General features: G+C 66.6%; 1 protein-coding gene across 5 annotated transcripts in view; it reads right to left on the bottom strand.

Annotated features, from left to right (window-relative positions):
* Nucleotides 1–25838, bottom strand: part of EFNA2 (ephrin A2) — a 42077-nt gene that overhangs the window by 3285 nt on the left and 12954 nt on the right. For all 5 annotated transcript variants that reach the window (XR_011136360.1, XR_011136361.1, XM_068919672.1 and 2 more), the window contains exon 2: nucleotides 1878–2170. Coding sequence is in view for 3 of the 5 variants with exons in the window: in XM_068919672.1 (XP_068775773.1) it covers nucleotides 1878–2170 (293 nt within the window). In the remaining 2 variants the exon portion in view is untranslated. The remainder of the gene's footprint in view (nucleotides 1–1877; nucleotides 2171–25838) is intronic.

Below are 25838 nucleotides of genomic sequence, written 5' to 3' on the forward strand. Positions count from 1 at the left end.
CATCCTGCCGGGAGAACGGCCTCGCGCGCTCCTCCTCTTCGGGGTCATCTCAAACGAATGCCACAGCAGCATGAAACATCCATCGCCAGCCTGCTCGGCCGCGGCCCCCCGGGAAGAGAGCCGGGCAGGGGGCGCATCCCGCGGGCGGCGCGGAGGACGAGCAGGAGGGTGGCCACGGGGACCGGCCCGGGGAGGCAGGCGCCTCCGGGTGCTTCGCTGTCAGCCGGCTCCAAAGTTTGGCCCTGCTTCGGAAAAGCCCTTTGCAGCCCAGCGGGCGAACTGGTGGCCCGTCCTGCTGCAGGGGGACGCGCGGCGGCCCCGGAGGGAAACCCCCGAAAGCATGCGGGGGGATCGTCTAGGGCTGCGGTGCCCCTCACGCATCCTCCTGCCGGTCACTGCCGAATCACGCAAAACCACCGCGCTACCGGCGCCGCGAAGCGCCTCTGTCGGGCTGGGGAGGGGTTTGCACGACGGGCACAGCGTGCAAACCGCGCACAGCGTGCAAACCGCGCACAGCGTGCACGATGTGCAAACCACGCACATCGTGCATGATGTGCAAACCCTGCACACTGTGCAAACCGCGCACACCGTGCACGACACGCACACCGCGCATGACAGGCACACCGCGCACACCGTGCGCGACACGCACACCGCGCGCACCGCCGGAGCGCTGGGTCCTGGCAGCTTCTGCCCGGTCGCCCGCGCTGCTTTGGGCGGTGAGAGCCGCCGGGCGCCTGGTGCCTCTCCCGTAGCAGGCGAAATGGAGATGAAAGCACAGAATAAAAACCATACTCATTGGGAGAGATAAAGGGCGTAATTGCAGTAATTATCTCGGTGGAAGTCCCCTCTCAGCAGGAGAAAAACGTAATATTTGTATATATGTTTTTAAAGGAACTGCATTTTCTTTTCTCTTTTTTTGGGACTGAAGACGGGGAGGGAGCACTATTGGCGTCCAGGTTAAAGCGGGAGGGGGAGCGGGACGGCGGCGGCCCCGGCCGGCTCCTGGGCCTCCCGGCAGCCGCCTTCCCCAGGGACCTTTGTTGCACACGTAAGAACAGTTTTGGCACAGCGACGCTGGGGGGGGCACAGCCAGCGGCTGCTGCACATCGTCTCGCTCTTTTGTTTTTAATCCCCCCCCTCCTTGCCGTCCTTTCTGCCCCGTGTCGCAGCCAGCCCGGGAGGGGGTCAAGCGGCGGCGAGACGCCGGCGGGCCGGGGGGCAGCGGGTGCTGCCGCCGGCTCCCGAGCGTGACCCGGCGCCGGGGCGCGGACCCCGTCTCGCCGCCTGCGAGGTTAATGGCGTCCCAATTTGCCAGCTCGAGGAGGAGGTAATTTCTTTTCTTTCATGTCTGCTAAATGCGGCTCCTCCAAGAGGCGTAATTTCTCATGTTCCGCATGACGGGAACTCTAACCGGTTTAGCAACGATCAGCTTCACCATTTACTTCGGTGTAATCGCTCCCTAACGACGTTACGAATTAAAAAAAAATAAAAAAAATGAAACGGGGGGGGGGGGAGAAGGAGAGGGAGAGAGAGTTGTAGACGCAGTTCTTTCACGAGTGACATTTTACGGGGTGGGGGGGGGGGAATGGTAATTTAATATAGATAAAAGGAACAAATTAAGTGGGCTGAAAACAGATGCTTTAGGAAAAAGGGGGAGAAATAATAAGAACGACAGCCAGGCCGGTCAGCTCCCGAGCAGGGCGAGAGGCATCCCTGCCTCCCCGCGACGCTGCCACGTGCTGCTCCTTCACTTTCGTTTTTCCACCCTTTACCGCCCGTGCGGCGCCCACTGCCTGGTCCCAGCCCCATCAGCCGGTTTTCTTCTTCCTTTTCCCCCCCCCCCCTCGCCCCCCCGGCTCCAAGGGGCTCACACTCACAGATGTAGTAGTAGTCGTGGCCCGGCCGGAACTCGAAGCCCAGCGAGAAGGGGGTGAAGAGCTGGAACTTCTCCGAGAACTTCAGGGGTCCGCTGGGGGCGTCGGGCCGGTTGCACTCCCAGCGCTTGAAGCCCTTCTGGCGGTGGTCGCAGGACGCGTGCCCCTCGTAGTTGACCATGTAGAGGACGTAGCGCTCCATCCTGTCGGCGGGCACCGGCTCCTCATAGTGCGGGCAGTAGATGTCCAGGTAGTCGTTGATGCTCACCTCCACGGTGTAGTCCCCGCGGTGGAACCTGCGGAGCAGAGGGCGGCGTGAGACAGGGGCTGCCGCTGCCCACCGCGAGCCTAAGCCTTGGCTTTAAAATCCTCCCCCCCCCCCGGCACCCCTGCGGCCGAGCCCCGTGCCTGGCACGACGCTGGGGAAACCGAGGCGCGAGCGGCAGCGGGACGCAGCGCTCCCAAACCGCGGCCCGGGGAGCGAGCCCCCCCCCCGGCGCGGCGCCCGGCCCCGCTGCCCCCCCCCCCGGCATTACGCTCAGCGCCTCGTTGGTTTCAGATTAATGAACCGGCAGCGACACGTGGCGAGAAGCAGCAAAAAAAAAAAAAAAGAAGAAAAAAAAAGATCACCGTTCCTCGCGATACCATCCAACCTCCGGGCATTAATGCAGACGCGCGCGGCAATCTTATCGCAATTTACGGTTTTGGAGCTGATTATCTGAGAGATTAAGGGATTAGCAGGGCTGGAAAAGGACTCCGCAGCACGGAGGCAATTCCCGCAATATTCCGCGCGCCGCTCCCGGGCTGCTGCGGCAGCTCCCCGCACCCTGCCCTACAGCTGCCGTCGGCTGCCGCGTTTGACAAACCCCCCCCGTCAAACCCTCGAGCTCCCCCGGGAGCCAGCCTGCCCTTTCCTCCCGCCCCCCCAGCTCGAGATGAGTTTTCTTTGCTAATTAATTTGAGGCTCCCGCCGCGCTGCTGCCCCACGAACGGAAAGCCCGCGAGCGGCGCGGGAAACGGCAGCGGGGCCGCCGCGCTCCTCCCAGCGCTCCCGGCCGGGCTCCGGCCCGCCGTGAGCTGAGGCCAGGGCCCGCAGCACGGAGAGGACGGGACACGAGCAGCCGGGGGGCAGCTGAGAGCGGGGCTGAGAACGGGGCCAAACTCATCACAGGGGAAAACCCGAGAACGCTCCTCTCGCTCGCCCCGCGCTTGCTGCAGCGGCCAAAACGCCCCCAAACCGGGCTGCCGAACCCCCCCCCCCGAACCCCACGACGGCTGGGAGCGGACTCGAAAACCACGGAGGGCCTGGAAAGCGCGGGAGCGAGCGGGGAAGGCTGCTGGCGGCGCGGCGCCGGAGGAGCCCGCGCAGAGCCGCCATCCAGCTCGTTACGTGCTTCGAGAGCGCTCTGGTCGCACAGGGAAAGGCGCTAATTAAGGAGCAGGGTTTTCCTCTCCCTCTCCTTCTCGCTCCGTCTCCGAGTCACTTGTGCCAACCCTGCCCCCGGCAAGGTAACGTTTTAAAATGTAAAATTAATACAAAGGGCCGCGATTTACTGGGAAACAGTTTTCAAACGCATACAAAACAATAAAAAAAAAAAATTTACCCCCTCTCTTCTCTCTCTCCCTTTTATTTGAAAAAATTATTTATTTTAATGATTGTTATTAAAGCGCAAGCAAAGACGATTGTAACAGAAGGGCCCGCGCTTACCAGGGGAATAATAATAATAATTATATTTTTTGAGGAAAAAAAAACCAAAACAACTAACTCCAAGGGCCTTTGCTGGACTGACAAATTGCTGAATTAAAGCTGATTAGCGGTGATAAATGGCACAGACGGAGGAGCGCGGTGGCGGGGAGGGAGGGGAGGTCTACCCCGCGCCGGCGGGGCGGGGGCGAGGAAACCGGCCCGCGGGAGCGTCGCCAGGTCTGCACCCGAGACCGCGCTGAGCTTCCGAAAAAGGACGGACACGCTGCGAAACAAGAGGGCAGCGAAATCAGGGCTGATTTTTGCTTCTGGGCAGGCGAAGCCAAGGGCTGGCTTTGCAGTCGAGCCGAGGAGATGCCCCGCGTTCGCAGCCCCGCGTTCGCAGGCCGCCTCCCGGCCGGCCCCCGCGGGGCCCTGGCACCCGGCGCCCCGGCTCGCCGTCCCCCGAGCACCTCGGCGGCTCCCTCGCCCTGCGCCAGCCCTTTGCCGTGCGCTGTCCCCACGGGCTTTTTTGCAGCTTGCAGAGACCCGGCGGCCGCCTGCGCGCTCCGGGCAGCCGCCGCCTCCGCTCGCCCCGCGCCCCAAAGGCCCCAGGAAGGGCGACGGGCGAATCCCCGACGTTTCCTGCCGCCTCCCTCGCTGCTGGTGCCGACCCTGCCCGGCTGGCAGCGCCCGCCTCCCGCAGCAGAGCCGCCCCGCGCCGCAGGGGGCTCCGCCAGCGAAGCCCCGCGAGACGCGTCCGAGGCGGCTCCAAAGCCCCCGGCTCGCGCCGGCTCCCGAGCTTGCGGCGGGCAGCGGGGAGAGGGGCTGCGCAGGGGCGGCAGAGGGGCTGCTTCGCTCCTCCCGGCGGAGGGGAGACGGGGCCTCGCGAGCTGCCCGAGAACCGGCTGCAAAGGGGCCCGGCGCCCGCGAGCCGCCCTCCCCCAGCTGCCGGGGGCGCGAGGCAGCAGGTGGAAACTGAAATACTGGGAATCCTGTTTAAATGCAAGGAAAAACATGGCTGCTGTCAGGGGGACAGCGCCCGGGACAGCCCACGACGCCCCCCGCGCTGCGGCAGGCCGGGAGCTGCAGGGCTCCCTGCGGCCGGGTGCCCCGGGAGGGCTGCCGTGCTGCACCGTGCCGTGCCATGCTGCACCGCACTGTGCCGTGCTGCACTGCGCTGTGCCATGCTGCACCATGCCATGCTGCACTGCGCCGTGCCGTGCTGCACCGTGCCGTGCCGTGCTGCACCGCGCCGCGCCGTGCTGCACCGCGCCGCGCCGTGCTGCACCGCGCTGTGCCATGCTGCACCGCGCTGTGCCATGCTGCACCGTGCCGTGCTGCACCATGCTGTGCCGCACTGTGCCGTGCTGCACCGTGCCGCGCTGCACTGTGCCGCGCTGCACCGTGCCGCGCTGTGCTGCACCGTGCTATGCCGCGCTGTGCTGCACCGTGCCCACCCACCCACCTGCCGGGAGGAGCGCGGAGCGGCAGACGGCATCCAGGTGGCTTCGAACCGACGAGGATCGGTTTGGGACGGCGGGAGGCGTTAATCGGCCCCTGGGGGCGCCGCGGCAGCGCACGGCCGAGAGGACGGGACGGAGCTGCCCAGCTCGCCGCCCCGCCGCCACCTGGGCTCGGGCCGGCGCCCGGCCCGCGGGCCCCGCGCTGCCAGGGCGGACGGCACGGCCCGAGCCCACGGGGCCGAGGGCGGGCGGCCGCGAGCGGGCAGGGGGGCAGCTGCAGCCCCCCGGCTCGGGGGCGCCTTTGTCTCGATCCGTCCCGGATCCGTCCCGGCTGCTCTCCGCTGGCGAATCTTTACTTATGTCTCCGTTTCCCCCTGCTGATTCACCCCCCTCCTACAAATATTACATTTCCGCCTGATCAGATATTCCCTCCCGACGGCTTTGCTGAGCGCTGCAACAAGCGCCTTCCCGAGGCCCGAGCGGTTTTCCAAGGAGCCGCGGCGGCGCCCCGGCCCCCGCTCCGCCGGCTCAGCCCGCCGCCGGGCAGCGAGGGGAGCCGCGGCCGGGTCCGGCGGCGGGCGCTGGGCTGCTCGGCCCCCCGGCTGCCCGGGGGGACCCGTCTGCAGCCCGGGGACGGGGTCCCGGTGCGGCTCTCGGACCCCGGCGCCCGCGGGGTGCCAGCGCGTTATCATGCCCGCCCGCTCCTGCAAAGCGCCGAGTCCATCGCCCAGACGATCCCCGCGCGCGTGCAATGACCTCGCTGCGCTTTTGCAGCAACGCGGGAGGAGCCGTCGGGGCTCGCGAGAGGCCCCAGCTCGGCGACGAGGCAGGGACCCCACCGCAGGGACCCCGCGCCGCAGCCGAGCCGGCCGTTAACTCGATACCGTTTCGAGTCGCTCGGCTCGCGAAACGTCAAGAGCGTTGTAAGAACCCGCCGCCCCGTGTGATCCCCGCAGCAACTACCACGAGCCGGGCTCGAACCGCCTAAACGGGGCACGTCGCTAACTCATCCGCTTCAAAAGAATAATAATGAAACACCCCCCCCCCCCCGCACGCCCCGGCGAGCGGCCGCCGCCTGCCCCGCGGAGGGGGGTCCGCAGCCCCCCGCGCCGCCCTCCTCCAAGGACCCCGGCAGCAGGGAGCGCTTTGGCGGCGGGGGGGCGACGAGGGTCCCCGTCTCGGCTGCGTAAACCTCGCAGCGTCCAGCCGCCGTCGCAGCGGACGGGGGGGAGCGGAGCCGCTGAAGCATCCACCCGGAGAACGGGGGCAGCCGCGCGCGCGGGGAAGGGTCCTCGGCGGCAGCGCGGTGCCCCGAGACCCCCAACGAACGGGGGGGTTAATGCCTGGCGGGAGGGGTGGAAATCATCTTGCAACGCTTAAAATAGACGTGAACTCTCGGGCAGCCCGGGGGGCGCTGGGGACGGGACGGGAGGCGAGAACCGGCCCCCGGCATCGCCGCCCGCCTCGGCCCTTCCCCCTCGGATCGCCGGCACGCGCCGCCCCGCTTCGGCATGACGAGGGCGGAAATCTGTCGGAGTGAAATTGCCTGGAATAAAACATTAGCGCTGACGAAGGGGCGGCAGCGGGCGCCCCAGCCGCAGCGTTCGGGGCGCGCAGCAGCGCGGCGGGCCGCGGCTCGCGCAAACCCGTTCGCTGCCGGTTTTGCCCCAGCTCCTTTTAACACCCCAGGAAAACAACCGCCCCGTCCCTTTCCAGGGGTTTTTTTTTTTTTTGGCAACATCACGTGGAAGAGCTCTCCGCTCGCAGCGGTGGCTCTCGCGCTAACGCCGCCCAAAGCCTGACGGCGGCCGACTTCGCCCCCGCCGCGACGACGCTTTTCCGCGACCCGAGAGCCCGCACCGCGGCCGCGCGAGGGCGGGAGCCTGCGCCCCGTGCAATGCAATTAGCCCCCGGTGCAATTAGCGCCCGACGGGTCTCAAGGGGAAGCTCGCAACTCCCGTCTCCACCGAGCGCGGGCGTCTCGCGGCGCCGGCCGGCTCGGCCATCCGCCCTCGCCGGAGTCCGCCAGGATTTTATTGCAAAAACGAGCTTTCAGCCTCTGCGGCGGCAGAGAGCCGGTTGAAAACGCGACCTCGGCGCGCTCAAAGTCACAGAGCAGATGAAAGGAGCTGCTCAGCCATCGCCGCGCTGCTCAAAATCCCAGGATTTTTCAATAGGCTCCCGGCTAGCGAGGCGCCTGGCTCACGATTTCCGAACGCACGACACAATGACACAGAGAAGGATATTTGCTCCACTTTTGTCAACGCGCTGGATGAAAAGCAGCCCGCCACGAGAGCAGGGCTATTAGCGCAACCAGGCTGATCCTCCGCAGGCTCTCGGCGCCCCGGCTGCGGGAGATCTCCGCCAAGAGAAAGGTTTAATCGTTGCAGCTCCTATTTGCTGAAGCCAGGCCTGCTCGCCCCGGCACGCTGATTTTTCCCCCCCCTCCCCATCTAAATGCGGATGCTAACGCGAGGCTGCGAGGACAGCGACGGGGAGCCCCGGAGAGCTGCAACGGGGCGCTGCCGGCCGGAGACGCGCTGCAAACGGCCCGAGGCCGGTCCCCTCCCCGTCGGCGATGCGGCCACCAGCCCGCCTCCCAAGGGTTAAACAACCCGGATTTGCTCTTTCCCGAGCAGCTCGAAAAGAGATATGGATTGCTCTCGCTAAAATACATTGGGGGGGGGGGGGCTCTTCTCTCCCGCAGCCGCTGCTCCGCGGGCTCCTGCCCCAGCGGGGACTTCCCACCGCCAACGTTCACGCCACTTTTCCCACCCGTGGGACCGGAGCGGACGGGACCTGTCACGGCCCCGGGGGGGGGGATATTTTGGCCACCTGGTTACTAAAACAGCCGGGCTGCAGGTTAGCTTTCCTTGCTCCGCAGCGCGCGTTGCTCTGCGCGCCGCGGGCGGTGCGGCCGGGCCGGCGCGCAGAACGACGCCTCAAACGCCGTTTTTCCGGGTCCCCTCGCGAGCGCGGAGCAGGAGCCGCCGCGCCCGGACGCCTGGGCCCCCGTGCCGGCCTGCCCAGCGGGAGCCGGGGACGGGGTTTAGCTGAGCCACGTGGGTGAAGTGCTTGGAGCGGCCGGAGAGGAAGGCGCCGCAGCAAGGGCGAGCGGTGCTGCTACCCCTCCTACCCGCGAAGGTTTCTCGAACGTCACCGCGGGCGACGTCCGGCCGAAACGGCGCGCGCCGCTGCACGGCCGCCGCTGTTCCCGCGCCTCCTCCGGCGGCGGCGGCCACCGTGCCCGGCGCCCCCGGGGAAGGATGCTGCGGAGCGAGGGCACCGAGCCCCTCCGCGGCGCTCCCCAGGCCCGCGGGCAAGGGCGTCTCGGGCCGCCCCTCCGAAACGCGGTCTTGGGGGAACCCGCCGCACACACGCCACCTAAATTATTTAATTTCTCCAAACTGCCGCACCTTTATAAATCATTAAAAGCTCCTTTTGATCTGCGCTAACGAGGTTTCCCGAGCGCACTGGTTGGGAACGGGGTTCGGCGCCAGAGAGCGAATCAGCTAATTAAAAAAAATAAAGAGGGCGCGGGATGGAGCGAGGCGGGGGGAGGCCGGGCCGGCACCCGCCCCGCGCCCGCCGGGGACTGGGAAAAGCCCCTGGCGGTTCCCTCCTTCCCCCGCGGGAGGGACGGCCGAAGCGGCGTTTGCATTTCCGCGGCTTTTCCCCCGCCCAAGGAGCCAGCGAACCGAAGGCGCCTAGGGACGAAGAGCGAACGCAAGGAGAGGAGGGAAGGCGGCGTTAAGCGACGTCCAGCAGAAACCAACTGTGCAACCGGGACACCGGAGCAGGGATTATACTTAGCTCGGCTTTTCCAAGCGTGTGAGCCCTGCGCCCCGCTGCTGCGGCCGCGTGCGGAAGCGAGCTCTCCCGCCGGCCGCCCGCGCCGGACACCCGCTTCGCGCCCGGGCTGCCGGCCGAGCCCTGCCCTCGCCGGTGGCCGCACTCTCCCAGCGCCGGGCTGGGGGCAGCCGGGGTCGGGGCGCCGAGCGCCGCTTCGCCGGCCCCGACGGCTTCAACGTCCGCGTTTGTCTCAGCTACAGAGCTCCGATCCCGGCTCCGCAGCCAGCGGCTCGATTACCGCTATCTGGGAGGACGGCGACGGCTCCTCGAGACGGGAGGGCGGTTTAGGCTTAATGCTGTTTGACAGCCCGGCCGCGGCCGAGCTCGGCTCCGGGCGGCGCAGCCGGGGACCGCGGAGGAGCGCGCCAGCGGGTCGAGCGCCGAGGTCCGGAGCTGGGACGGGCGCAGCAGCTCCCGGGCACCCGGCACGGCCACGGCTCCCGCAGCATCCAAGTACCAACATCGCCTGCTCCGGTTTGCTGAAAAACGGGTGTTTTGCCACGTTTTTCACGCTCGTGCAATGCACGGCCTCGAGGGGAAGGCGGGCGAGAACCGGATTTTCACATCATTCTTTTTGTTCGACGCCGGGCCGGTTCGCGGGGCCGGTGCCGGCGCTCCAGCAGGCTCCGAGGGCTGGCAAGCCGGGTGGCCTCCCGCAGGGCTCGGCCCCTTGCACACCCCGCTGGCTCTGCTGCAAACCCAAAGTTCACTTTCTTAAAGAAAAAAAAATATATATATATATATAGGTTTTTTTTTTTTTGCCCCCCCAACTTTGTCGGCGATGCAAACGCCATCAGGTGCCCGGGGCTGACGCAGCGAGGCTACGCGAGCGGGGGCAAGGGGAGGGAGGAAAGCCGGTGCGCGCCCGGGAGCCGGCCGGCCGAGCACTGTGGGCATCGGCATGCAAATCACCCTGCAGGACTGACACCGCTGCCGGCGATTACCTTCCCGAGCTCGAGGTAACTGCTTCCAGCCCGCCGTGCAAAATTTGCGGGGAAATCGGTACCAAATCACCACCCAGGGAAACGGGGAGGGGGAACGAGCCAGACAAGGGATATTAGGTCATTGGGTGGCCGGGCCGGTGGCCGGCTTCCCCATCCCACCCGGCAGCCGGCTGGAAACGGTGCATCCCGGCCCCCGACGGTCCAGGGCCGGTTCAGCCCTGGTACCGGCGAGGGGTCCGGCGGTCCCGAGGGAGCCCTGCACCAGCCTCCATCCCCGGGGCAGCGGGAGGCTCCCAGGCTGGTTCAATCTCGCCCCCTTGAGGCTCACTCATCTCGGTTTAAGGACACTTCCCTTCCTTCTCTTTTGCAACGTGAACGCACCGCGCCGATTAGACGCGGCGGAGCGGGGGCATCCTCCGACGGGCTTTGCCCGTGCTCCCACGGGAGACGACTGTTCCTGTTACCTGGGGCAACGGTGGAAAAATTATGGCTGGCATCTAAATTGCCATCATTATGCTCCAGAGCCAACACTCCCCATTTACACTTTATTGTCATCTTTTGCTTTAGGGAGATGCTGAGATATTACAGGACTGGGTGACAGAGTAAGATGAGATGGGACGCATGAGTAGATAGACACATAGATAAATGGGTACACCCGGAGCTATTATTTCAGCCTGTTTGCAGATCTAGGGAAAGAGCAGCAATCCACACTCCCCCGGGCTAAGGGTAGACTTTATAACAGAGAAGAAAACAAAATTTGTTTAAATGCAAACCTAAGCCTGCAGAACCTGCGGCACTCGGCGGAAAAGCGCTGGCCGCCCCGGCCGCGCCGCGCACCCGAGCAGCTTCCCGACGCGGCGCAGACCGGGACCAAGCGACGGGCGAGCGCAGCAGCGGGCAGCGCCGTGCCCCGAGGAGCCCCTCGCCCCGGCCCAGCTCGCCGCCCTGCGCCGGGGGCGTCGCAGCCCGCCGCTGCTCCGGCGAGGAGCGAGCCGCCCTCCCGACCCGCCGGGCTCTTCACGCAGAAATAACCCCGAGGCCATCTGCAGCGATCGATAACGAGGCAGAACCCAATCGGTTCCCGGCGCATCCCATCTCCGTGCGGTCTCGTTCACCCGCAGAAGCACTCAGCCGTGCTCACATCTCAAACGCTCTCCAGACGACACACGTGTCTTATAAGATGTGCCCCCAACCATACATATTAATTTGGAATCGCGCAGACCAGCTCTGGATGTACGAGACAAAGCGACTTGGATGGAAAAACTCTTCTAATGGGGCTTCTATGCCGGGATCGCTGCTCCCGGGAGCTGGCGGCGGCCGTGCCGCGGGGAGGCCGAGCTCGGAGCGGAGGCCTCGGCTGCGCTGCAGGGCGCCGGGACGCGGGGCCCTGCCTCCCCCCAGCCCCGCTGCACGCGGCGTTTTGCGAGATGAGGCACGGCGTCGTCTCGACCCTGCTCCCGCCTGCACCCGGGGCGAACGCCCTCGGTCGCGTCCAGAGTCCGGCTCTTCCTTTTGCTCCGCCACCATCCTCCCAAAGCAGGGGAGGAGGGATTCGCAAAGTTACGCAAAGAAATGGAAAAACCCAATGGGAGAAGTCAAATTTGGGCACTGCTCCTCCTTCGGCATTGCACGCGAAGCGAGGGCTAGCAGGGCCCGAGGGGGCAGAGCAGAGGAGGAACTGCTGAAGAAACGGGGAAAAGAAGAAATTTCGTCTTTCATATGTTTTCAAAAAAAAAAAAAAGGAGAAAGCCAACAAGTTCAAAAAATGAGAAGCTTGTCAGGAAAGGGCCCCCGCGCTGCTTCACCCCCTGCAACACGTGTTCGGGACCAAATTGGAGCAGACAACACCGACCTTTCAGCAGGAGCCCCGACGGGAGCGCAGCCGGCTTGGGCTGCGAGGGCAGAGCGCAGCCCCGGACGCCGGGCGGGACGGACGGGGAGGGGGGACCGACATCCCCGGCTGACGGACGCAGGCCAGACAGGCTCCCCTCTGCCTCGCAGGGCTACGTGCTTTCCAAAAAAGGGGTGGGGAAAAAATAGAAGCAGCAGATCTCAATCAGGAATGTATACTTTTGGCACAAAAATACTCCAGTTCCCACGTGCCAGAGACTTACCGGAAAGCCGCAGGGCTGTCCCTGCGCGAGCTCTCCCGCGCCGGGCTCCTGCTCCGAGCCGGGGGTCCGGGGGTCCGGCAGCCTCTCGCTAGCCCCTCATCACAGCTCCCTGGAATTGCACCAGCTGCTGCAACTCCCACCACTCACCCCTCATTAGCATGCAGGCTCGTTAACCCAGCGCTGAGACTAATCAATACTGCCATTAACAAACTAGCCAGGATTAATGCATTTTAACCCGGCGGGGGACTGAGGCTATTGGTCGTTTTTCTACCCACCCCGGCAGGAGGAGTTTGCCCCGTGCCCGCCGGAGGCCGGCTCGCTCCCGCCGCCGCCGCCGCCCCGTCTAAGCCCAAACGGAGGCCGCCAGGTCGCTCTGGATGCGAGCAGCTTGCAGGCGCTGCCGCCCGGCCCTCGGGTCTCAGCCGGCTCCGGCGCGGCTCGAGGCGCTTTCCGGGCGCAAAGCGTCTCCGTGCAGCCCCCCAACAGCCGGCTCCGCGCCGAGACCCCGAGCGTCTCACCCCGGCGCTTCCCGCAGCCCCGCCGGGCGCCGCGGGTCACACCTGCTCTTCAAACGCCGGGATGATGGAGCAGCCCAGCGACGGCTGGCGCCCCGGCATCGCCCCGCGCCCGGACCCCCGACCCCCCAGACGGTGTTTCCAGGGCCACTTTGGAGGCGAGCGTTATTTCGAGCGGCGCTAAGAAGAGCCCGTCTCTCCTGGCGCTGCCGCTAAAGGCGGCTTTTCCTCGCCAGCTCGCGGGCCGCCTGCCACTGCAAGGTGCTCCTGCCCCGCAGGGCATCGCCCGGCCCGCCGAGGCCAAAGCGGGCAAAGGGCAGCGGCCGGGAGGTGGCTCTGCGGCTCCCCGCCCCGGCCCGAGGGTCCGGCGGCGCCGCACGTGCCCCCGACCCGAAAGCGGGTGCCCAGCGCCGGCGCCCTGCTCCCCGCCGGGGCAGCAGGAAAGGGCTGTTTCCCCGCAGCCCCCTCCCCTCCGCTCCCTGCCTGCCTCTGACCGCCTCTGGCTAAACAGAGATCAGAAATGTTAGATCTTTCCTAACATCTCCTGCCAGCGCTGTCAGCGGCCCTCTCCAGAGTACCAGGGCCCTCTGTTATGTAAACACAGCACAGTCGCTGTCAAAGATTAAAAAAAAGAGGCTCATTTGCACATAAAAGCAGCCTCTGCACTAGTTACGGGCACTGTGGCATGTAAGGAAGACTGTAGGTTAAACTCAATAATAATGCAAGGCGGCGGCGAGCGCCGCCCTCCCTCCCGCAGCCCATCTCCGTGGCCTCGCGCCTGCAGAGGCGGCTGGGCTCAGCAGCGCTGCCGGCGGCGGCGCGGGGGGACGCGGCGCCCCCGCCCCAGCCCCGCTGGCGTTTCGGGGCTCTCCTGGCCTCCAGCCCCTCGCAGCCCCGGAGCCCTGCCGGAGACGTTCCCGGGCCGGAACGGCGCGCGAGGAGCCGTTTAATCGCGAACGCAGTGAAACCTCCTGTAGCTGCAGCTCGGTCCCGGGGCGAAGCGCTGCCCCCGGGGCCGCAGGGCTTCCAACCGCGGCCCGCGCCGGGCCGGGCCGGGGGGCCGCGTCCGTCTGGCTCCAAGGACGGCATCAGGCGTTCGGCCGCGCGGTCGGGATCCGTGCAAATCTAATCAGATCAGAAATTCGTCGTCAGCGAGACGGGCGGCTGGGAAGTGTAACGATAATTGCGTTAGCGCCGTCGGTGGCGTTTCCGCCTCGGCCGACGCGGTTCCTCGAGAGAGGCCAGGGCGCCGGGAAGAGCCGCTGCCCGGCAGCAACGCCTGAAGGGGAGAAAAGCAAAACAAAAAAGGGGGGAAAAAAGCAAAAAAAAAAAGGGGGGGAAAAGGCAAAAAAAAAGGGGGGGGAAAAGGCAAAAAAAAGGGGGGGAAAAAACAAAACAAAAAAGGGGGGAAAAAAGCAAAAAAAAAGGGGGGGAAAAAGCAAAACAAAAAAGGGGGGAAAAAGCAAAAAAAAAGGGGGGGAAAGGCAAAAAAAAGGGGGGGGGGAAGGCAAAAAAAAGGGGGGGAAAAAACAAAACAAAAAAGGGGGGAAAAAAGCAAAAAAAAAAGGGGGAGGAAGCCCCCCAGAGCAGAGGGTCTCGGGGGAGGCAGGGGGAAGGCGGCCGGACGGCCGGGAAGGGCAGGGCCGAGGCGGCGAAAGGGAGAGCAGGGAGCCCGCTGGGGGCTGCCCCAAGCCAGGACGGGCGCGCGGAGGCTGCGAGCCCGGGCAGGGCGACGGCCCGCTGCGTGCCTCGGTTTCCCCCGCCGCCGCGGCCCGGGCCCGCAGCACGGCTGGCACCGCCGGAGCATCTTCTCCATCCCCCCCCCCGCCCGCTAACCGCCCCCCAGCCGGACGCGGGACGCGGGACGCGCTCTGCTTCGCGAGCCGGCGGCGCCGGCGGAAAGGTGCATCCGCTCCGGAGCGGAGCAGCTCCCAGCGGCGCCCGGCAGTTGCTCTCCCCTGCCTCGCGCCGCTGTTCGTTTCCCATTCCTTCGTCGGCTGCCGCTTTATTTGCACGAGGCGTTTTTGTCGCAGCCGCTCACTGGGGGAGGTGGGGGGGGGGGCAGCGCGTTTCGCCGGTGACTTTTTAACCTTGCAACGCTTTAATTCGAAGGAAATTTCACGCCAGCGGCGGGAGCGGTTTGGGAACGTGTTTGCCGACAAGCGCGCCCGCGGTAACTTGCTCGGGAGGGAGGGAGAGGAGCGAGGCCGCGCGGGAGGCGGCCGCCCGCCCCGGGCACGCGGGGACCCCGAATCCAAAGGAGGACGCGCGACGCCTCTTCCCAGCCCCGAGGCCGACGGGCGGCGCAGCCAAAAGCGCCGTAGTTTATCACGCCGGCCCCTGACAGCTCCCTTTGACGGGGTCCCACGGCGGGGGGGGGGGGGAGCGGTGCCTTTTGTCTGCCCAGCAATTAATTATTTCCTGGCTAACGATGAACTCCGGCTTTGCCAAGCAGGTAGCGGCGGAGGCACGAGGCCGGTCGCCCTCGCCGGCACGCGGCTCTGCAGCCCGGGGGCGGCCGGGGGGCGAGAGGCCGCGCTCGGCACGACCCACGGGGCCGGCCGCGGAGGCAGGAGCCGAGCCGGGAGCCCGGAGCGATGCTCCCCGGCCGGCGGCGCCCCGACGAGGGGCGAAGCAGGGGGCGCGGGGCGGGCGCCAGCCGGGCGCCTCCGAGCGGGCTGCGCGGCGGCGGCGGGGGCTTCGCTGCGCCAGCCCGCCGCCCCGAGGAGCTGATAACCGCGTGATAGAGGTCTGCCTTAATGGAGAAAATCCATTTAGGTTCACTCGATACTCTCCCCACAGGCTTTCATTACCCCTCGGGGGTCCGCGGGCAAGCTGCGAGCCCACATCCAAGCCGTGCCGCGCGCCCGCCTCGCCGCGGCCGCGCCGGAGGGAGGGAAGGGGGCCCGGCACGCGGTGTTTCAGCCCCGAGCCCGCGGCAGCGGGAGGCAAAAAGCAGCGTCGACGTCCCGCCGGGGTCGGGGGCAGGACCCCGAATCCAGGCGGTGGCCGTGCACGAGCTCGCTGCTGGCGGCAAGGCGGAAAGCAGCAGGGCTCTCGTCGTCGCTGCCGGCCACGCCGCTCCTCCGGCAGCCTCGCGCGCCTCCGCCCAGGCCGGAAACCGGCGGCCGCCTCCGTCCCCGCTCTGCGCCCCCCGCCCCGGCCTCTCGCGCAGCCCGCGCCCGACCCGAACGCGCCGCACCGAGGCCGCTCGCGGCGACGCCTCCCGCGCTGGACCCTCCGCCGGCGCGACGGCGCGGGAAGACGCTAAGGAGCCTGGAACAAAAGTAAAATAATTAGCGGGAGCTCCCAGCTTGGCCTCCCGCTCGCCCCTCCGGTTTAAGGCTAGTTAATAGCTAGTGTTCTCTGGTTAGGCCTGAATGACATGTTCAGCGTTATAATAACCGAGCTATTACTTGCTGTATTGATGCATTCCCCCTGCCGGCAGCCTGCTCATCCCGCTCGGCGCAGAGCAGCCGGTTAAAGCTCCTTCAGTCAATATCAGTTCTATTTTTCATTACTCCCTGGAAATGTGGCTCTTGGAAGCTCATCCGTCATTCAATTACGCCCTGGTTCAGTCCTATCATACACGTGTCATAAAGTTCCTCAGATCTGAACTGCTGTTAATTTTCTGCGCCGTCCCGAGGGGATGCCCGGGACGTGCCTGGAAAGGAAGCAGCGAGCCGAGGGCATGCCGGGTACGAGGGGCGCTTCGGCGAGGCGGGGGCCGCCGGGCCGGCAGCCCCCGGCACCGCTGGCTTTTTGCCGGCCGGCTGGCGGGCGAGCGCTGGGAAAGGCCCCCTCCCCGCGCCCGGCCCGGGCACCCGGAGCGCACGACCTTGGCAGCGCGGGCAATTTCTTCCTCCGGCTGGTTTATTCTTTTATCAGGTGTTGGTTTAACAGGGCGAGTTTCCCCCGCCTCCCCCTTCCCCTTTAATCCTATCGGCATCTGTGTTCAGCACGTCCGCACACAGAGTAATCACCTGCCTGGCAGATTTGTCACTTCACCAGATGTAATCGGAGAAATTTTGTTTTTTTTTTTTTGAAACCCTCCTTATTTTCTGTTTCTTAGAAGCTGCAGCTCCCGGGCAGAGGCCGCTGTCGCAGACGGTACCCGCCCCGCGTTATTTCTCTCCTAACCCAAGGGCTCCAACCCTTAAAAATACAAGGCGGCACGGTCCCACTCCCCTGCCCAAAGACCCGGGGTTCAGCTTCTCCTGTTTTCACCCATTCTGGCAGCCCCGGCTCTCCGCGGCCGGAGGGGAGCAGGAGGCGGCAGCTGTCCCGTCGCTGCCCCTCGCGTGCCACCGGCCGCAGCGTGGGAGGGACGATGACGCTGCCAACCCGCCGCCCCTCCGCGCACCTCCAGCCCCGACCCGCGCGGAGCCTCCCGCTAAGCCGGGACGGACGCGTGCCGGCGGCCGCGGCGCGGCGGCCCCCTCCCCATCCCGCCGCCGCCGCCGCGCGCAGGTACTTCCCGCTCGCAGATATAGATCCGTCCGCCCAGACGGCTTCCAAAGTGCTTCATAAACGCTATCGACCGAGTGGATTAGCACTGCCGTGCAGCTGCCCCCAGGGCAGCAGCGCTGACCCCCCGCTCCGGGACCGCCGGGGACCGCGGCAGGACGGCGTGCGCCCCGGACCGCGATCTGCCACCGCGGCAGGGTGCTCTGCACCCTGGACCACCATGCTCACGGCCGTCCCTGCAGCCGCGGCAGGGCAGCGCGTGTCCCAGACCGCCATGCTCAGGGCTGTCCCTGCAGATGTGGCAGGATGGCATGCACCCCAGACCACGATGCTCACGGCCGTCCCTGCAGCCGCGGCAGGACAATGTGTGTCCCAGACCACGATGCTCAGGGCTGTCCCTGCAGATGTGGCAGGATGGCGTGCTCCCTGGACCACGATGCCCATGGCCGTCCCTGCAGCCGCGGCAGGATGGCGCGTGTCCCAGACCGCAATGCTCACGGCCGTCCCTGCACCCATGGCAGGATGGCGTGCTCCCTGGACCACGATGCCCACGGCCATCCCTGCAGCCACGGCAGGGTGTTGTGTGCCCTGGACCACGATGCCCACGGCCATCCCTGCAGCCACGGCAGGGTGTTGTGCGCCCTGGACCACGATGCCCACGGCCATCCCTGCAGCCACGGCAGGGTGCTGTGCGCCCTGGACCACGATGCCCACGGCCATCCCTGCAGCCACGGCAGGGTGTTGTGCGCCCTGGACCACGATGCCCATGGCCATCCCTGCAGCCACGGCAGGGTGTTGTGCGCCCTGGACCACGATGCCCACGGCCATCCCTGCAGCCACGGCAGGGTGTTGTGCGCCCTGGACCACGATGCTCACGACTGTCCCTGCAGCCGCGGCAGGACAGCGAGCGCCTTGCACCACAATGCTCACGACTGTCCCTGCAGCCGCGGCAGGACAGCGCATGTCCCAGACCACGATGCTCAGGGCCGTCCCTGCAGCCGCGGCAGGACGGCGCGTGCCCCGGGCCGCGATGCTCATACACCCCGGGATGCCACCAAGGCTGTCGCAAGGCCCCCACGAGCAGGCTGCGATCTGCAGCCCTGCCGGAGGGCTGCGCAACGGGAAGAGCCTCCATCCCCGCGGCCTTCCCGGCCAGATTTCGCCCGACGTCAGCGTCCAGCCCCAGCCCAGCCAGCCTCAAACTTTCCTTTTTGCTCTCCCTTCAGCACACGAACAAGACTTACCGCTCACTTTCGGGCATGGCTAATGACTGGCCTAATTGATCTCCGGCGAGCCTCTGCTCCTCTCTGGGTGATCGATGCTGGCACCCATTCAAGGCGCTTCGAAAAGCCATTTCTCACTCCTTCCCCGCCCCCCGCCCCCTCCTCAGCCCCACTGCAAACGCGCATTGATCAGGGAAAGGATCAATACGATAGACAATAACGAAAGGCGGCTGGGAAGTCCTGCGGGAGGGAGGGGAGCAGAGGGATAGGAGAGCCGGGGAGAACGAGGGGCGCAGCCCCCCGAGCAGCCCCTGGTTCAGCCTGGAGGCACCACCAGCGAGCTCGGCAGGCGCGCAGGGGCAGGGGCGATCGCCGGCGGCCCCGGCCCAGCCGCCTGGCACAGGAGGTCTCGGCACCTTCTCGAGCCTCCTCCCAGCACCGGGGAGCTGCCGGTCTCCGGCTGCGCGAGGAGGGGGCCCGGCCCGCGCGGGCTGCGGGAGCCGGCGACGCCGCGCGCCCCCCCCACCCCGGACGCCCCGGTTGCAGCCGCTGCGCGGGGACCCCGCGCGCCCCAGCCCCTGCCGAGCCGGGGCATGCCGCCGAGGGATGCCGCCTTTTGCACCCGGGCGCCCGCTGCCCGGCCCCGCGTGCGAGCCAGAGCCGCGGCTCCGGCCCCCGGCCAGCAGCCCCCGGCTCGCCTGCTGCCGGGAGCCGCGCTGGCTTCTCCCCCTCGGCCGCAGCCTGGCTCGGGGGGCGCCGCTCCTCTCGATGCGATCAGTTAACGGAGGTGGCAAAGGCGGAGCAGGACGGCGATGGAGGGTGCTCCACGGATGGAGGGAGGCAGGGGGGTCACGGGGCCGACGAACGCACTTATTTCTTTGCCTGTCCCCTCCTTTTTTTTTTTTTTTTTAACCTTCCCCCCTCCTCTCTTCCCTTCCTTCCTTCCCCCAGCCAAATTTGACCTAATTTGGCGTGATCTATGGGGGTCTCCACTTCACAGGGCACAATGGCACCCCAGCCCCCCCCCCCAGCTCCTTTCACCGCGGTTTAAGTCTTTTCGCTTTGTCCATTCACTCAGAGACTAATCAGATTAAATCCTTCCCAAAGGTGCTCCCTCCCCCCCCCCCCCCCCGGGAAGGGGCCTCTTCCCCGGGCAGCTTTCGGCCGGGACCTTCGGCGGCGGGCGGCAGCAGGAGGGAGAGCGGAGCGCCGGGACGCCAGGCAGCGCTCCCCCCGCTCCTCGGGGAATGCCTCCCCCTTGTCGGCAACGCTTCACGTTTCAAGTCAGGCGAAAGGATCATCTAAGAACAGAAGAAATTTAGTAAAAAGGCTTTTTTGGGGTTTTTCCCCCCCCCCCACTTTCCGCCCGAGAGGAATTTGCACCAGGCGGAAGCGTTCGCTCCCCAGCAGTCGCCCTTGACCAAACTCCTCGGAGCGGGACGCGACGGGCGCTTCGGAGGCAGAGGAGGCCCCCGGCGGCCCCGCGCTCCCTCTCTCGCCCAAGCCCTTCAGGCCAACCCGCTCCTGCCCCCGCGCATCTTGGGGAAGGGACTAAAACCGTCCCGGGGGCACAAAACCAGCGCGAGGGAGAAGGGCGATTCCTGGGCAATAATTCCCCCCCCCCCAACCCCGAAACTTCTCAGGCCTTGTCCCGCTCCTCTCCCCAAACGCTGCAGCCCCCCGCCCCTTGCCCGAAATTCACAGAACGCGCCCACCAAACTTCCAAAATCGATTGCAATTCGTTTTGGGCCCAGCTCTACGCACAAATGCATTCGACACGGCCACTCTCCCCCGGCCAGGATTGTATGCAAAGGCAGTTAGGGGTCAATGAATAATTCATACTCCGCTGTCTTTCAGAATTATACTGTGGAAAAATAAATCTGAGACTATATAAAAAAAAAAAGAGAGAAAGAATAAAGAGCATGGGGGCTGGGGGGGATGCCGGGGAGGCAGATCGTCCCCCTCCGGCCCGCGCAGGGATGAAAGCGCCCGGCGCGCGAGAACCTTCTCTTCCATTGAACAATCCCGCATTCAGGTCCGTGCGGAAACCACCTTAAATCCTTCCTGTGCTTTGTTCTGGTCGCCTTTTCACCGCAGTCTTAAGGAGGTGGGGAGAGGTCCGCGGCGTCGGGGCGGGGGGGAAGGGGTCTTGAGGGGGGTCCCTTTGAAGAAACCCACTCATCCGTTCGGCTGCTTGAGTTCAAGGCGGCGGCGTGCTGGGGCGAGCCGAGGAGAAGGGAAAGGCTCCGGTCCAAGCCGCCGGCCCGGCGGGGTGCTGGCGTGCCGCGGCCCCGGCCCCGGCTCGGGCAGGCCCGGCAGCACGGCGCCCACGGACGAGCCAGGGCCGAGCTCGGCCGAGACCCCGTTCTCCCCCAAAACGGCCCGGGCCGCCCCCGTCCTTCCCCACCGGAGCGGCAGGAGCGGGGCGCTGGCGCCCGCCGCCCCCGGCCCCGCTCTCCCCAGCCACGGCTCGCCGCGGCCACGTGCTCGCGGCACGATTTGCTAAGAGGGAGCAAAGGAAGCAGGAGTCGCTTTAATTTGGCTATTTAAAAATAAAGAAATAACACCGGCTTTGAAAGCCTGGAGGGGTCCCAGCGGAGAGACCTCCAGCTCCCCCTTCAAAGGCCGCCTCTGCTTTCTTCCACCCGTTAGCAGCGCACAAAGGTGCACGAGCACTTTCGTCTCGGTGGAAAGACCTTTTTAATTGGTTCCAGGCAGAAGGTTAAAATCTCTCCCCTTCCCTGCACACTTTTTTAAGAGGGAAAGAGAAAAAAAAAAAAAAAGGCAGGGGGGGTGGCAGGCGAAAGGGGACGGGGTTCAGGAAGGGAAAGAGGCAGGAGAGGCCGCGGCGGGGGGGCGACGCTCGCGGGGAAGGGGGGGCGCTGGGGGCCAGGGCGCTCTGCGGGAGCCCGGCAGCACGGGCAGAAACGGCGCTTTCGAAGGTTTCCGAAGGGATAAAGTGTTTTCCGGAGGGAGCGGGCGGAGGAGGCGTTTCTGGGGCCGGACGAGCAGGGCTCGCCCAGGCGGGGCGCGCAGGAGGCGTCGAACGCCACGGGCGAACCGGCTCCCGCCCGGCCCTCGCTGCTCCGCGCGGGCCGAGGGCAGCCGCAGCCCCCCGCGCCGGGCGGCACGGCCCCCTCCGTCCCCGCCCCTGCCCCGAGGGAGGACGGCGGGTCCCCGGGGCGTCCGCCAACCGGCCCCTCGGCCGCCCCTCCGTCCCCCCGTCCCTGCCCCTCCGGCAGCCGCCGTCCCCCAGGCGCCGGCGTTTCCTTCTGCAACGAGCGGGAGCGGAGAAAGGGCATCAGTGACCGAACCGGGGTGCTGTGCCGTGCCATGGGCCATGCTGTGCCATGCACCGTGCCGTGTGCCATGCGCTGTGCCATGCACCATGCTGTGCACCGTGCTGTGTGCCGTGCGCTGTGCCGTGCCGTGCCATGTGCCATGCCGTGCACCATGCCGTGCCATGTGCTGTGCCATGCACCATGCTGTGCACCGTGCTGTGTGCCGTGCGCTGTGCCGTGCCGTGCCATGCGCTGTGCCATGCGCTGTGCACCATGCCATGCCATGTGCTGTGCCATGCACCATGCTGTGCACCGTGCTGTGTGCCGTGCGCTGTGCCGTGCCGTGCCATGCGCTGTGCCATGCGCTGTGCACCATGCCGTGCCATGTGCTGTGCCATGCACCATGCTGTGCACCGTGCTGTGTGCCGTGCGCTGTGCCGTGCCGTGCCATGCGCTGTGCCATGCGCCGTGCACCATGCCGTGCCATGTGCTGTGCCATGCACCATGCTGTGCACCGTGCTGTGTGCCGTGCGCTGTGCCGTGTCGTGCACTGTGCCGTGCACCGTGCACCATGCCGTGCCATGTGCTGTGCCATGCACCATGCTGTGCGCCGTGCTGTGTGCCGTGCGCTGTGCCGTGCCATGCCATGCGCTGTGCCATGCGCTGTGCACCATGCCGTGCCATGTGCTGTGCCGTGCACCATGCTGTGCACCGTGCTGTGTGCCGTGCGCTGTGCCGTGTCGTGCACTGTGCCGTGCACCGTGCACCATGCCGTGCCATGTGCTGTGCCGTGCACCATGCTGTGCACCGTGCTGTGTGCCGTGCACCATGTGCCATGCCGTGCCGTGTGCCGTGCCGTGCACCATGCCGTGCCATGTGCTGTGCCGTGCACCATGCCGTGCCGTGTGCTGTGCCGTGCACCGTGCCGTGCCGTGCACCATGCGCTATGCACCATGCCGTGCCGTGCGCCGTGCCGTGCCATGCACCGTGCACCATGCCATGCCGTGTGCCGTGCACCATGTGCCATGCCGTGCCGTGTGCCGTGTGCTGTGCCGTGCACCATGTGCCATGCCGTGCCGTGTGCCGTGCCATACGCCGTGCACCATGCCGTGCCACGCACTGTGCCATGCCGTGCCGCAGCCCCTCCTCGCGCGATACCCGCAGGGCTCTTCCAGCCCGCTTCAAGGTCAACCTGACGCCGGCTGCGAGCGGCGCGGGCAGCTCGCCGGGGCGGCCGCGGGGCTGGGGCTGCGCCGTCCGGCCGGGGGCATGGCGGGTGCCGGCCCTTCCCCGCGCGCCGAGCAGCATCGCAGCCGTATCGTTGCCCCGCCGCCACGTGCCGGAAACCGCTTGCCCCGCGCGCCCTCTCCGCCTCCGTCCGCGCTCGGCCCTGCTCCCACCCCTCCGTCCTTCGCCCTTTCCCCCGCGCTAGCCCCGGGGACACCTTTCTCCCCCGCGCTTGCAGGGGGCCGGGACCGGCCGGCGGCTGCAGCCGGGCCCAGCAGCCGTTTGCTGCCTTCCCCCGGTGCCTTTTCTGCCTCTCCGACTTCCCCTCCGACAGGACGATCCCCGGGCGCGTTGCAACGTCAACGGTGATCGGCCTGCTGCCGTGACCGGGGATCGCCTTCAGGCCTCGCAGCAGCCCCGGAGCGGCACAGGTTGGCTGGAGGAAAACGGGGGATGGGTAGCCCGGACCCCCGAGTTTTCCGCCTGATTTGAAGGAAGAGAGCGGCTGATTTCTGCCCTCGGTGCTGCTCCGCTCGCGGCCACGTCCCTGCCCCAGCGCTTCCTCCTCGGCAAACACAGCGTCACCCCCACCCACGAGGGGTTTCGAGGGTTATTTTGTATGTCTGCTGAGCCGAGCAAAGGGCTGCTCTCCATCACTCCCGGCTCGGCTCCAGCCGAACGCGAACGGCACGCCGGCGCGGGCTGCCAGGGAGGTGCCCCCCCGCCTGCTCCCGGCACCGCTCCCCTCGCCCCCCTTTGCTGCACGGGCCCCAGCCCCGCTCATCCTGCCACGGGAAAAGCCGCAGCCAGCAAAGGCCCGGCCCGAGGCTCCGAGAGGCGCTGGGGTCCGACGCCTCGACCCCGCCAGACGCGAGCATCCTCCGGCCGGGCCGCAAGGGCAGAGCTGCAGGTCCCTCTCCGCCGGGGACCCAACCAGAAAACCTCAGTGTAACCCCCCTCGGGCTGTCTGAAGCCCACCTGAGCTTCCAAGTCCTGCAGTGACGTGGGAATCTCAGCTACCTTAAACAAATGCACTTCGAGTCTTTGCATCATGGAGAAAAGCTTGAAAAGAAACCCCTGGAGAGGAAACAACTCTAGAAAGAAGAAAAATGAAACCACTCCTGCATTTTGTATTATTGAAAATCTCACAGTTTGCAAACCAGTCTCTCCACTGGGGGAGACTGGGGCCAGTCGCACTTTGAGAAAGGCACAGAGACTAACGGGGACGAAAACCCAGATCCCAGTTCAGCGGCCAACGGAGACACCAGTCCCCCCCCCCACCCCGTGCCGATCCGGCGGCAGGATCGGGGTTTAAGCGGGTTTTTAAACGCCTCTGAGCTTGTGGGATGCAGCACGCTGCAGAAGGACAGCGTGTTGTTTTGATCGTTGCATTAGTCCCAGTTTAATTGTCGGGACGTTATTAACTGCGCGGAGCAGCGGGGACGCTGCCGCCAAACGCCGTCCTGCCTCAAACCCCGCCGACCCCCTCGGCAGAACGGGGCTGGAGACCCAGCGCGCTCACCGCACGCCGGCCTCGCTGGAAGCGGCACCGGGGCGCCAACCTCTCCCGCCTCCCGCTCCGCCGGCCGGGCAAAGCCTCTCCCTTCTCCTGGTGCCACCTCTGCTCACCCAGCAGCCGCCTTCCTCTTTTCCCGGGGCAGTCTGGCGCTGGCACCGGCAGCCGGCTCGGCGTGGGTCCCGGCCGGCCTCCCTCCTCCTCCTCCTCGCTCCGCGGCGCAGCCCCGGCCGGGGAGCCCGAGACCGGGGCCCGTGCAAGCCTCCTCCCCGCCAGGCCCCCCTGGGAAATCGCCCGTTTCCGAAGTGGTAAAAAGGCGCTGCTTCGGCGGGGCCTCGCGGCAGACCCGCGGCGCCCGGCCGCACGCCCAGCGGATGCTCCCGGCCGCGCGCGCCGCGTGCTTTGCCAGCAGAAGTCAGCGGCGCGGCGGCAAAGGGCCGGCAGAGCGCGGCCCGGCGCCCGCGGCGCGCGGCCAGGCCTCTGCTGCTCTCACGCCTGCCCCTCGGTTTCTGCCCGCCAAAGACAGGGCTGATGGCAGCGAAACCCCGCCAGCGGAGACCCTCCGGAGCGGCCGCGGCGCGGGAGGCAGCAGAGGCGCTGCTGAGAAGTCACCTCGGAGGAAACGACCTGACTAATGGCATACGGGAATCAAGACACCGGAAAACGCCCTCTCCCGCCTGCCAGCAGCTTCCCGGGCAGGTGCGTTTGCAGCAGCTTCTCTCCGCCGGGGAAAGGCGGGTGGGCGCTCCCTTCTCGCGGCCGGCGGCGGGGACCCCTCCGGATGCGCCCGGCCCCGGGGGATGCTGCGCGCCGGCGCCCCTCGCCCGGCTGCCTTTAGCGGGTCACAACGCACGGACGTTTAACCGGCGTTCTACCATCGGCCAAAAAGGAGAGTCACAGTATTAATTAATCCTCAAAGCACTTTACCGACATTAACTAATTAAGCCTCCCAGCCCCTCGGCGAGGTGGGAAAGGTACCGCTGTCCTCGTTTCGCAGCTGCGGCGACTCGCCCAAGGGCGCTGCTCCCGCTCTCGCCCGGGACCGCGGCCCGACGGGCGCGGAGGGCCCCTGCGGGGGCGAGCGGCGCCCCAATCCCCGCCCGGCCAAACGGGGAGTCCCACCAAGAATTAAAACAGAAAACCCGGAAGGATTTATTTATCTCTTTCTGTTTTCAAATCGAAAAAAGTCCCCGCGTGGTTTAAGAGCGATTAGAGGCCCGGCTGGATTATCAGCCGCTGCCTCGATCACGTCGCATCGATCCGGATAATAGCAGGCAGTTGTTCAGATACGATATCATAAAGTCGCTTTAACTACAGCCATAAAGCTTCCCCTCGCTGCAGCGCTGCCTGCGCCGCGCCGGGCACCAAACCGCCCCCGGGGCCTCGTCCGCGCCAGCCCCGAGCCCCCCCAGCGCGCGCCCCGGCTCCTCCGCTCTGTTCTCAGGTTTAGAGCCGGGAAGCCGCCGGCACCAGGAGGGGATGCCGAGCTCCTCGGGCGCCCGGCGGGGACGGGACGGCGGGGTGATGCCCCTCCAGGCCACCCGGCGCCGGCGGTCGCCCCCGCCGGACACCCAGCCCGCGCCTCCCTGCCCAAATCCCCAGGGCACCCGCAGAAAGGCTCACTTCCGTCCGTCCCCAGCTAGAAAATACTTTCTTTGACCCCTAACCGAGGAGG

Source organism: Struthio camelus, chromosome 26 (genome assembly GCF_040807025.1).
Source record: "Struthio camelus isolate bStrCam1 chromosome 26, bStrCam1.hap1, whole genome shotgun sequence".
Taxonomy (NCBI): Eukaryota; Metazoa; Chordata; class Aves; order Struthioniformes; family Struthionidae; genus Struthio; species Struthio camelus.